Source organism: Sphaeramia orbicularis, chromosome 5 (genome assembly GCF_902148855.1).
Source record: "Sphaeramia orbicularis chromosome 5, fSphaOr1.1, whole genome shotgun sequence".
In the NCBI taxonomy this organism is placed as follows: domain Eukaryota; kingdom Metazoa; phylum Chordata; class Actinopteri; order Kurtiformes; family Apogonidae; genus Sphaeramia; species Sphaeramia orbicularis.
This window is the reverse complement of record NC_043961.1, coordinates 8115408-8127441: the sequence shown is the minus strand read 5'-3', so window position 1 is coordinate 8127441 and position 12034 is coordinate 8115408. Positions and strand designations below refer to the sequence as shown.

General features: G+C 36.5%; 1 protein-coding gene across 1 annotated transcript in view; it reads left to right on the top strand.

The window, feature by feature from the left end:
* The window catches only part of LOC115419135 (copine-9-like), a 399664-nt gene that overhangs the window by 280459 nt on the left and 107171 nt on the right, over window positions 1-12034 (top strand). The window contains exon 8 of the mRNA XM_030133771.1: window positions 9192-9255. Coding sequence (XP_029989631.1) covers window positions 9192-9255 — 64 coding nt within the window. The remainder of the gene's footprint in view (window positions 1-9191; window positions 9256-12034) is intronic.

Below are 12034 nucleotides of genomic sequence, written 5' to 3'. Positions count from 1 at the left end.
CATCAAATCTGTCAAACCTCAGTCATATCCTCAGTATCATGAATCTGTAAGTCTGACTGTCATTACTCACCTGAATCTCTTGCATTACGGTGAACAGTTTCTTAGTGCCATCCACCATAAACAAACCATGTGTTTACAAACAGAGCTGGGAGGGAACTCGGGCATCCTCCGAATTTTGTCAGTGCACGTCGCAACAGATTCAAGTGAGTAATGACAGACAGACTTACAGATTCATGATACTGAGGATATGACTGAGGTTTGACAGATTTGATAAAAAATTGGTCACGAAAGTCTCCCGCACCTTTAAATTAATACTTTACCCTTTTTTTTTTTTTTTTTTTTTTTTTTTTTACAAAAGTATCCGTACTTCTACACGAAAGAAGAATGTGTGGATGTGATTAGAAAAAAATATATTGGTAACACTTTATAATAAGTACACACTAAGAAGCATTAGTTAAGCATTAATAAATACTGAATTCATCATTTATAAAGCATATTTCTGACATGAATACTCATTAATATATGGTTTATAAGCACAGTAATAAATATTTTACTCATCATTAATAAGTACATTAGTTAAGCATTAATAAATACTGAATTCATTATTTATAAAGCATATTTCTGACATGAATACTCATTAATATATGGGTTACAGTTATAAATATTTTACTCATCATTAAGAAGTACATTAGTTAAGCATTAATAAATACTGAATTCATCATTTATAAAGCATATTTCTGACATGAATACTCATTAATATATGGTTTATAAGCACAGTTATAAATATTTTACTCATCATTAATAAGTACATTAGTTAAGGATTAATAAATACTGAATTCATTATTTATAAAGCATATTTCTGACATGAATACTCATTAATATATGGTTTATAAGCACAGTAATAAATATTGTACTCATCATTAATAAGCTAATCTACAATATGCTTAATGATTGCATTTTCATACTTTGTAAATTATGGATTCAGCATTTAAAATTTGTGTATTGCATCGCTTACAAACCAGTTATGATGTGCATTTATGCTTGAAAATACACTATTCAGACATGTACTAATGGTTAGTGGATATGTTAGTGGGTATTTTATACTAACTCACACATTTATTTTCCAATAGATGTCCTATGAACAGTTATTAATAAAGGAATCCATTATTTCAGGTAGTTATAAAGCATTTACTACTCATTAATTAAGTATATGGTGTGAGCTCATCTAAAGTGTGCACTACTATGACATATAAAGCCTTTACAAATTAGATTTAAAGGTTGGCAAGGCTTAAAGACTTTTATAAACCATGTACTAATGAGCATTCATGTCAGAAATATGCTTTATAAATGATGAATTCAGTATTTGTCAGTGCTTAACTAATGCTTCATAGTTTGTGCTTATTATAAAGTGTTACCAATGTAATTAATAAACAAATATAAGGTAATATATAATATATGATGTACATACTGTATAAGCACATTGATACACCACCAGGCCGTTATGTTCGATTCATTGTTTGTGTTCATTTACATGTAGCTCTACAAGAAAATAGTGGAATTTATCTTCATGATTCTCAGAGTCTCATAGGTCTTCAATACTTCGCTGGAATAGTTTCGACACTATTACTCTTTTCTTTTTTTTTTAATCTCAGGTGTGTCTCAGGTCACACTGTCTGGAGCTGCTGTCTTACATCTTTGTAATGACACTGTTTACAGTCAGTCTGCTTCCAAATAAAACCCTCTGCAGTCTGGACAGATTTCTAACAAACAGTTTAAAAAAGGTGAATAGAAGAAGAAGGAGGAGGAGGAGGAGGAGGACATACCTAAAAGCATGTCTGTTTGTTCAGAGGGAGTGTTTTTGTGACATTCTGTGAAGTAATAAGAACAAAAGCAGCTCCAAAGCATCACTTTCACTGTCGGCAGAGGAAACGGCAGCGCTGGGCTCTGATCTGCCGGGGGACGCCTCACTTTGAGAAATGACTTCTGGCCGTGCTTTCTAATCCAAATCCAATTTCATTACAATTACTGAGGATGTTCTGTAATTCATCACCAAATGAAAGCTTCGATGTCCCCGGGAGAGCAATTAGGAACCAGGAGATCAGACACAAGATTGGCAATGTATCCATCCATGTTTCTGTTTAAGATAAAAGTGGGTGTTCAAGGTCTACACGAGTCTGTTTTCTATTTAAGATAAGCTTCATGTGGAGGCTTAATTTATGGAAACCAAGAGCCAGACCGAAAACAGCAAACAGAGGCAATAATTTGTTAACATGTTCTTTTGTTGGAAGCTGTAAGAATAAGTCCGGATTCTTTTAGGTCTCCTTTTTATAAACTTATTTTTGACTTGATCTGACCACAAACAAAATATAATCCACACCCCAAGCAGGAAATGGATCCAGATATTCCAGCGCACATCACTTTTATAATCCTTGTAAACTTGTAAATCTTCAAACTATGGGCTGACCCCCTTGTGCTAGGTGGGTTGGGTCACAGAAAATGGACTGGTGTCATCTGACTCTAAAGCAGGGGTCTCAAACATGCGTCCCAGGGCCAAATGCAGCCCGCCAAAGGTTCCAATGTGGCCCGTGGGATGAATTTGCAAAGTGCAAAAATTCCACAGTCAAGGCTGTGGAACTCATTTTAGCTCAGGTTCTACATACAGATCAATTTGATCTAAAGTAAAATAATACCATAAGAACCTACAAAAAATAATGACTCCATATTTTCTTCTTGGTAGCAAGGTTTTATCGTTAACGAAAACTAACGAAATGACGAAAACTAGAATTGTAAAACCATTTTCATTAACTGAAATAAATAAAAACTATAATTAGAAGACAAAAACGATAACTAACTGAAACTGTATTGTGTGCTTATAAAACTAACTAAACTAACTTCCTGGTCACTTGCTGCTGGCACATTACTCAAACCCATAGAATCACTTTTTAAAAAAGCCATAAAAATATTTAATTAAAAAAAAAACAAAAAAAAAAACATTTAATTTTCACCACTGCATTGTTTTAGATAAATATAAATTTCTTAATTTGAATAATTTTGTGAATTTCAAAAATGCTTGCCTGATATATAAAGTCTTGCATGGACTTGCCCCTCCTCCTTTGACAGATTTGATCAAACCCCGCTCTGTCAGTGGGATGGTAACCAGGGCCACAGCTCCAGGAGACTGTGAGGTGCCACGCAGGCGCACCACAGGGTGGGGAAGCAAAATTTACAATGAACATTTAGTTGTTTTTTCTTAGCAGGCACTACGTCAATTGTTTTGAAACCAAACATATATTGATGTCATAATCATACCTAACACTATTATCCATACCTTTTCAGAAACTTTTGCCCATATGAGTAATCAGGAAAGCAAACGTCAGAGTGTGTGATTTGCTGAATGCACTCGTCACACCGAAGGAGATTTCAAAAATAGTTGGAGTGTCCATAAAGACTGTTTATAATGTAAAGAAGAGAATGACTATGAGCAAAACTATTACGAGAAAGTCTGGAAGTGGAGGAAGCAACAAAAAATGTACCAAAGCTTTTATGAAAGCTGTCAAATCCAAAATCCTAAAGGATCCAACCAAATCCATGAGAAAAATGGCAATTGAACTTGAGGTAGACAACAAGACCGTTAGAAATGCAGTAAAATATGATTTGAAGTTAAAATCTTACACAAGAACACCGAAACACTTGTTGACAACAGCAACAAATCCAACTTTAGCAATTTTTGGGAATCATGTTTATGGCCGCCTTCTAGCCCAGATCTAAACCCTCTGGATTCTGCTATTTGGGGCTTTTTAGAACATGCTACCAATAGAACATCATACAGTAATGTCGACTTTCTTAAAGATACTATTAAAGAAGAATGGGAGAAGTTGTCACCTGAATATTTGAGGAACACTTGTGCAAGTTTCAGGAAGCGTGTGAAGGCAGTTATTGAGAAAGAAGGAGGACACATAGAATAAAAACATTTTCTATTATGTCAACTTTCTTGTGGCAAATAAATTCTCATGACTTTCAATAAACTAATTGGTCATACACTGTCTTTCAATCCCTGCCTCAAAATATTGTAAATTTTGCTTCCCCACCCTGTACTTTTGGACAAACTACATTTTCAGTCACTGGGACTGAATATTGGAACAGTTTACCGCTCAACATAAGAGACTCAATCATATGCCTCCTTCAAATCACAACTTAAACTGGATGAAGGAAAACCAAACCTGTGACCATCAGTAGATCGTCCTCACTGTGTTGTTCTGTGTGTTTTTAGGATGTTTTGCATTTCTATCTACTGTCTTTTTAGGAGGTCTTTTACAATATTTTGCCTTTTTGTCAAGTGTCCTTTCTGTCACCTGCCTAGGGACTATAAGCCCGGAATTTGCATTTACTAAAATGCTTTAATTACAATGCACTTAAATGGTTTAAGTTTTATGATGTTACTGTAAAATGTTCAGTATATTCTACTAATTTGTAGACATAGTTGAAAGTACGAAAAAGTTTAAGTTGAATAGAATTAAATCACTAAGTTTTAGTCATGACCACACCTTTTTATCTTTGCATTGCATTGTGGGTATTGGGCATGTTGTTGTAAATGTGTTATTTTTCTGTGCAGGGGTTTAGCAGGGTTGAGGGTGTTAGTGTTAATTTGGATTTAATGTGTGGATGGCAGTGTTTATGTGGAGCTGCACCATGAGTCAGAGCCATAGGAAGAACTATGGCTTTCCTGTTCATCTAAGACTGTTATTATACAATGGAAATCTTAATGTCATGTCAAATTAAAAGCACTTCCTGTTCTGGCAAATGACATTGACTTAACTTCCAATCATGCTACAATATATTAAGTTGAATAATTTTGTAACTATCTTGGTCAGGACTAGGATTTTGAGTTTGATTAACGTAAAAAAAAGTTGTTTAATCAATGATAAATTAATCTGGCTGCAATTGAGAAAATTAGTCAGTGTAACCTAAAATGCTGAGTTGAATGGTTGGATAGTGGGGTTGATTTTACAACAGATTTAAAGTACAAATAACTTGTCTTTTAGTGTTTTCTACTTAATAGTTTAAGTTCAATACTTTTAGCATTAAAGTTGCACCTACTTAAACCAATTGATTAGTCGATCATGACTCAAATCATTTAAGTGCAGTTGTAGCGGCTGTACATATATGTTGTGAAAGACTTTCCACACAATCTTTTTTTTCCTTCCATTTCCGTTTAATCTGGCACACACAAAAATGATATGTCATGAAAATCATGCAGTCCGTCTGTATGAGGCTAAAAATAATAATTAAAAAAAAACATAAAAAAAAAAAAAAAAATCACAGTTAGCTAACTCCACAATCATACCACGAACATACAGGGTGGGGAAGCAACATTTACAATATTTTGAGGCAGGGATTGAAAGACAGTGTATGACCAGTTACTTTATTGAAAGTCATGAGAATTTATTTGCCACAAGAAAATTGACATAATAGAAAATGTTTTTATTTTATGTGTCCTTCTTCTTTCTCAATAACTGCCTTCACACGCTTCCTGAAACTTCCGCAAGTGTTCCTCAAATATTCGGGTGACAACTTCTCCCATTCTTCTTTAATAGTATCTTCCAGACTTTCTCGTAATAGTTTTGCTCATAGTCATTCTCTTCTTTCCATTATAAACAGTCTTTATGGACACTCCAACTATTTTTGAAATCTCCTTTGGTGTGACGAGTGCATTCAGCAAATCACACACTCTTTGACGTTTGCTTTCCTGATTACTCATATGGGCAAAAGTTTCTGAAAAGGTATGGATAATAGTGTTAGGTATGATTATGACATCAATATATGTTTGGTTTCAAAACAATTGACGTAGTGCCTGCTGAGAAAAAACAACTAAATGTTCATTGTAAATTTTGCTTCCCCACCCTGTACATAAAGAACATTGCAATTAAAAAAAAACCCATACTCAGCCCACAGAAAGCCAATCATGACACTAACACAACGGTACATAACACTCATTCAAATAAGACATAAAGAAAATAAAAAAAATGTAAAATAAAGACAGGACCAACATGCGTGCACTCACCAGGAGAAAAGGACAGCAAAACTGCTGCTATCTCCCAGGGTGCATGACCCCGGTGTGCAGGGGTGTGGCGTTCATGTCCCAAAATAAAATTGTGATGAACACAACAAAAGTCTGCGATGGCAAGTGGAATCCTACACCACATACCTTAACTCTGTTACACAATCACTTGCCTAAAATTTTTTGAGTAAACTCTACTTATCCGGGTTTACAGTGCAATCTGGCATATTTACAGCTGTAATTGTTGTAGATGTTCATTAACCCTTTCATGCATGAATTATGAGAACCTTAGTCAATATTTTGTTCTTGAGTAATTTTATTCCCCTTTAGGCATTAAAAAAACAATGCAATTGAAACTTTTTTATGAACCTATTTTTCATGGAGTTACAAAAATGTCCACTCAGCTGGACACCATGCGTTTAATTTTTGAAGCAAAGAAACAATTATTTATAGCCTATCATTAGAAATTGATATTCTGTATGAAAACTATGAAATAAACACATTTTTAATGCCATTTTCTCACATTTTAGCGCACACTAATACTAGTTGTTACTCACTTCATGGAGATAGTATGGAATAAAAAAAAAAAAACTTTTTATATAAGAAAACTGTTAATTATAGTCTAATAACAATCAGCAATTGATTTACTCTAAAACATGTTCGTGCTGATCGGGTTTCTCTAGAACAGCAAAGTTAGTGTAATGGTATGAATTGCAGTGTTTGGGATGATGCATAAGCGTCCACTATATTGGCTGATATGGAACTAAAACAACAAAACCCATGAATATGCAAGAGAACAGCTGTCCACTGTAGTGACCATGATGCATGAAAGGGTTAATATGCACTGTCCCTATTAAATAAATAAATAAATAAATAAATAAAAGGTGGAAAATGCGTCGGTATAGCACGTCAAATGCCATAAGAACTGGTGTGACATCCAAGGCCATTTCTTGAGCTCAGTCTGCTATATGAAAGTAAAACCAGTCTGATCTGCAACGCCAAATGAACTTTTGCTCGGAGTCGGATGGTTTCCGGTTTAATGTATCTGTGGTTTGAAGCAACATTTTCTTCCGGAGAGTGAGCTGTGAAAAACCCACCGACACTGAAATGCTTTCATCAGAGGTCTAAAGCTGTCAAGGAGAGAACATTTTACACAAGTCTTTTCAAGAGGTAAAAGAAGTTCCTTCCTAGTGCTTCTTTTAGCTCTGTTTACTCAGACTCTTCACCTGCTTTAGAGAAAACCTCCCACCCTGCATCTCATCCATGTCAAGCATATGGATGTGACGGTCGAGGATGTGCAGCAGGAGGCGTCCGTCTTAAAGGCTCTAATCCTGTTGTTTGGACGCATCAAATACAACAACATAGAAGGCATTAAAATTCCACCTTTAATTTCCTGTTTTTAATTCCTGTAAATATACACCACGTCATTTGCTGCAGCGTTCTAGGGTCAAACAGGGTGGAATAACAGAAAAAAAACTAAGAGAGGAGTTGAAGTTTGACAGGTTTGGACTAAATAAAGCACTAGAATGCACATCAGTAAGAGATTTAAGATGTTGAAAAATGAATAATAAACCAACAAAATAATAAGTAACATGAACAACATAAGTGAAAACTGAACAAAATTGAAGAAAAAATAATAAAATCAAAAAACTAAATTTAGAAAAACAAACAAAATGAGTGGTGAAATGAACAAAAACAAATAACATTTTTACAAAATAACATGAAAAAAATGTGCAAAAAAATTGGCTAAAATTAAATAAACAAAAAAGAATAAGCAACAAAATGAACAAAAACAGCCAAAGTGATCAATAAAAAAAACAAAAATGAAAAATAAACCAACAAAATAATAAATAACATGAACAAAATAAGTGAAAACTGAACAAAATTGAAGAAAAATAATAAAACAAAATATAGAAAAATAAACTATTAGTATCTAAATGAACAAAAACAAATAAAATATTTACAAAACTAGAAGCACTCGGAGAGCGCAGACCTCCGCCAAGGCTGATCAGTGGCCCCCCCTGTGGGCCCCCCCTGTGGGCCCCCCCACCCCCGATCACCCCCAAAATTTAATCATTTCTTCCTTATCCCATTTCCAACAAACCCTGAAAATTTCATCCAAATCTGTCCATAACTTTTTGAGTTATGTTGCACACTAACAGACAGACAAACAAACAAACAGACAGACAGACAAACAAACCCTGGCAAAAACATAACCTCCTTGGCGGATGTAATAAGCAATGAAATGAACAAAAACAAATAACATTTTTACAAAATAACATGAAAAAAATATGCAAAAAATTTACTAAACTGAAGTAAACAAAAAAGAATACAATAAGCAACGACATGAACAAAAACAGCCAAAGTGATCAGTAAAATGAACAAAAATGAATAATAAACCAACAAAATAATAAGTAAAATGAACAAAATAAGCCACAAACTGAACAAAATTGAAGAAAAAATAATGAATAAAAACTAAATTTCGAAAAACAAAATAAGCACTGACTGAACAAAACAGACAAAATATTTACAATATAGCATGAAAAAATATGCAAAAAAAAAAAAAATGGAGTAAAATTAAGTTAAAAAAAAAAAAAAAAATTATAATAAAACAAAATAAGCAACAAGTGTTTGAATTTGGGTCCACTAGTTTTAGTTTTTGGGCCCTTTTTTTAAATAAAGCAGTTCCACGGTAAAAACACAGTAAAAAAAAAAAAAAAAAAAAAAAAAAAATCACCACAGCACTGGAAACAAGGGGAAAAACAAAAAAACACAAGGAAAATTAAAAAAAAAAAAAAAAAAGCCCAAACCGTCTATTTTTATCGTGAGTCGGTCTCACTCACTGCTCTGTGTTTTACCCATCATTCCACAGATGGTGGGGGGTGAACTGAGCATGCTCAGATGTCTATGGAAAGAACAAGGTCTATTATTTTTAACTATTGAGCAAACGGTTGAATTTATATGAATATTTAAAATAAGTCCTTCATTTAGAACGTGTCACCACAGACATATCAGGGGTTAAAGGGTTAAACAATTTACACATTCATTTATCATTTCACTCAAATTTGAAATTCAAATTTGTGCTGCATCCTTTAGGTAACTTTATGTTTTCTTTCTTTCTGTTTTCTTTCAGTGGGATCCCTGGGAAAAAATGTGGAACCATCATCTTCACAGCTGAGGAGCTCAGTAACTGCAGAGTTAGTATCACACACACACACACACACACACACACACACACACAGAGTGATAAACAGTCCAAGACACAGGTCACAAAGTTAACCCTTTATAGTTCAGTCACCCTTAGTGTGTTATTGGAGGACACAACAAGACTTTATTATTATTTTTTTTTAAATGAAATTTTTCAAACTTTTTTACTGTCATGTAGAAAATCAAGGGCAATTAAGATGCCATATTTGGTTCCTTACCTGCAAGTGGCCAAAATAAATAAATGAATGAATGAATAAATAAATAAATAAATAAATAAATAAATAAATAAAATCCAAGAAGTGTATATATTTAAAAAAAAAATACAAGAAAAACACTTGTAATGTGAAAGGAACCTGATTTTGGTCCCATTAGAACCTTTTGTCCCATTAGAACCTTCCTTTGGTCCCATTAGAACCTGTATTTGATCCCATTAGAACCTTCCTTTTGTCCCATTAGAACCTGTATTTGGTCCCATTAGAACCTTCCTTTGGTCCCATTAGAACCTGTATTTGGTCCCATTAGAACCTTCCTTTGGTCCCATTAGAACCTTCCTTTGGTCCCATTAGAACCTGTATTTGGTCCCATTAGAACCTGTATTTGGTCCCATTAGAACCTTCCTTTGGTCCCATTAGAACCTGTATTTGGTCCCATTAGAATCTTCCTTTGGTCCCATTAGAACCTGTATTTGATCCCATTAGAACCTTCCTTTGGTCCCATTAGAACATTCCTTTGGTCCCATTAGAACCTTCCTTTGGTCCCATTAGAACCTGTATTTGATCCCATTAGAACCTTCCTTTGGTCCCATTAGAACCTTCCTTTGGTCCCATTAGAACCTGTATTTGGTCCCATTAGAACCTTCCTTTGGTCCCATTAGAACCTTCCTTTGGTCCCATTAGAACCTGTATTTGGTCCCATTAGAACCTTCCTTTGGTCCCATTAGAACCTTCCTTTGGTCCCATTAGAACCTGTATTTGGTCCCATTAGAACCTTCCTTTGGTCCCATTAGAACCTGTATTTGGTCCCATTAGAATCTTCCTTTGGTCCCATTAGAACCTGTATTTGATCCCATTAGAACCTTCCTTTGGTCCCATTAGAACCTTCCTTTGGTCCCATTAGAACCTTCCTTTGGTCCCATTAGAACCTGTATTTGATCCCATTAGAACCTTCCTTTGGTCCCATTAGAACCTTCCTTTGGTCCCATTAGAACCTGTATTTGGTCCCATTAGAATCTTCCTTTGGTCCCATTAGAACCTTCCTTTGGTCCCATTAGAACCTGTATTTGGTCCCATTAGAACCTTCCTTTGGTCCCATTATGCCGTGTTTCCACTACTTGGTACCGACTCAACTTGACTTGACTCGGCCTTTTTGCGTTTCCATTACAAAAGAGGACCTGGAATCTGGTACCTGGTACTAGTTTTTTGGTATCACCTCCGCTGAGGTTCCAGGACTGGGGACCAGATACTAAAAGATGACGTGTAAACACTGGCGATCACTGATTGGTCAGAGTCGTCTCTGTGACCCGCCCTTACCCACAGTAAATAGAACAGGAGGTGAATCCACATGATGACAGTCTGGAAAACTACACCATTCAGTCAGGAGCTTCAGTCTTTGGTGGCCGACGTAAAAATTCTGCATGAGTTTGATGAGACAACACGCAACGAGCGAGTTTATCAGCGACTCTGAGCAGACGACATGGACGTAACGCACCACATCGCTATGACGACCAGGTACTGTAAAGTGTGTAGTGTCCTGTAATGGAAACAGTCTCCAGGAATAGGACCTGGTATCCAAGTCGAGCCGAGTCGAGCCGTTTCCACATAGTGGAAACACGGCATTAGACCCCCATGCGTGCTGGTCCAGACCCCTGTCCACATCCACATGACCCCTTTGAACATCATTCCTTACATTAGTTCCATTACTTCATGGAACCGAACAAAGCACAGGTGGACCTGACAGACCCTAGAGACCACATTGGACCTTACAGACCCTGTAGACCACATTGGACCTTACAGACCCTGTAGATCACATTGGACCTTACAGACCCTGTAGACCACATTGGACCTTACAGACCCTGTAGATCACATTGGACCTTACAGACCCTGGAGACCACATTGGATCTTACAGACCCTGGAGACCACATTGGACCTTACAGACCCTGGAGACCACATTGAACCTAACAGACCCTGGAGACCACATTGAACCTAACAGACCCTGGAGACCACATTGGACTTTAAAGACTCTGGAGACCACATTGGACCTAACAGACCCTGGAGACCACATTGGACCTGACAGACCCTAGAGACCACATTGGACCTTATAGACCCTGGAGACCACATTGGATCTTACAGACCCTGGAGACCACATTGGACCTTACAGACCCTGGAGACCACACTGGACCTTACAGACCCTGGAGACCTCATTGAACCTAACAGACCCTGGAGACCACACTGGGCTTTAAAGACTCTGGAGACCACATTGGACCTAACAGACCCTGGAGACCACATTGGACCTTACAGATCCCGGAGACCACATTGGACTTGACAGACCCTGGAGACCGCATTGGACCTCACAGACTCTGGAGACCACATTGGACCTTACAGACCCTGGAGACCGCATTGGACCTTACAGACCCTGGAGACCGCATTGGACCTGATAGACCCTGGAGACCACATTGGACCTTACAGACCCTGGAGACCACATTGGACCTTACAGACCCCAGAGACCACATTGGACCTGACAGACCCCGGAGACCACATTGGACCTGACAAA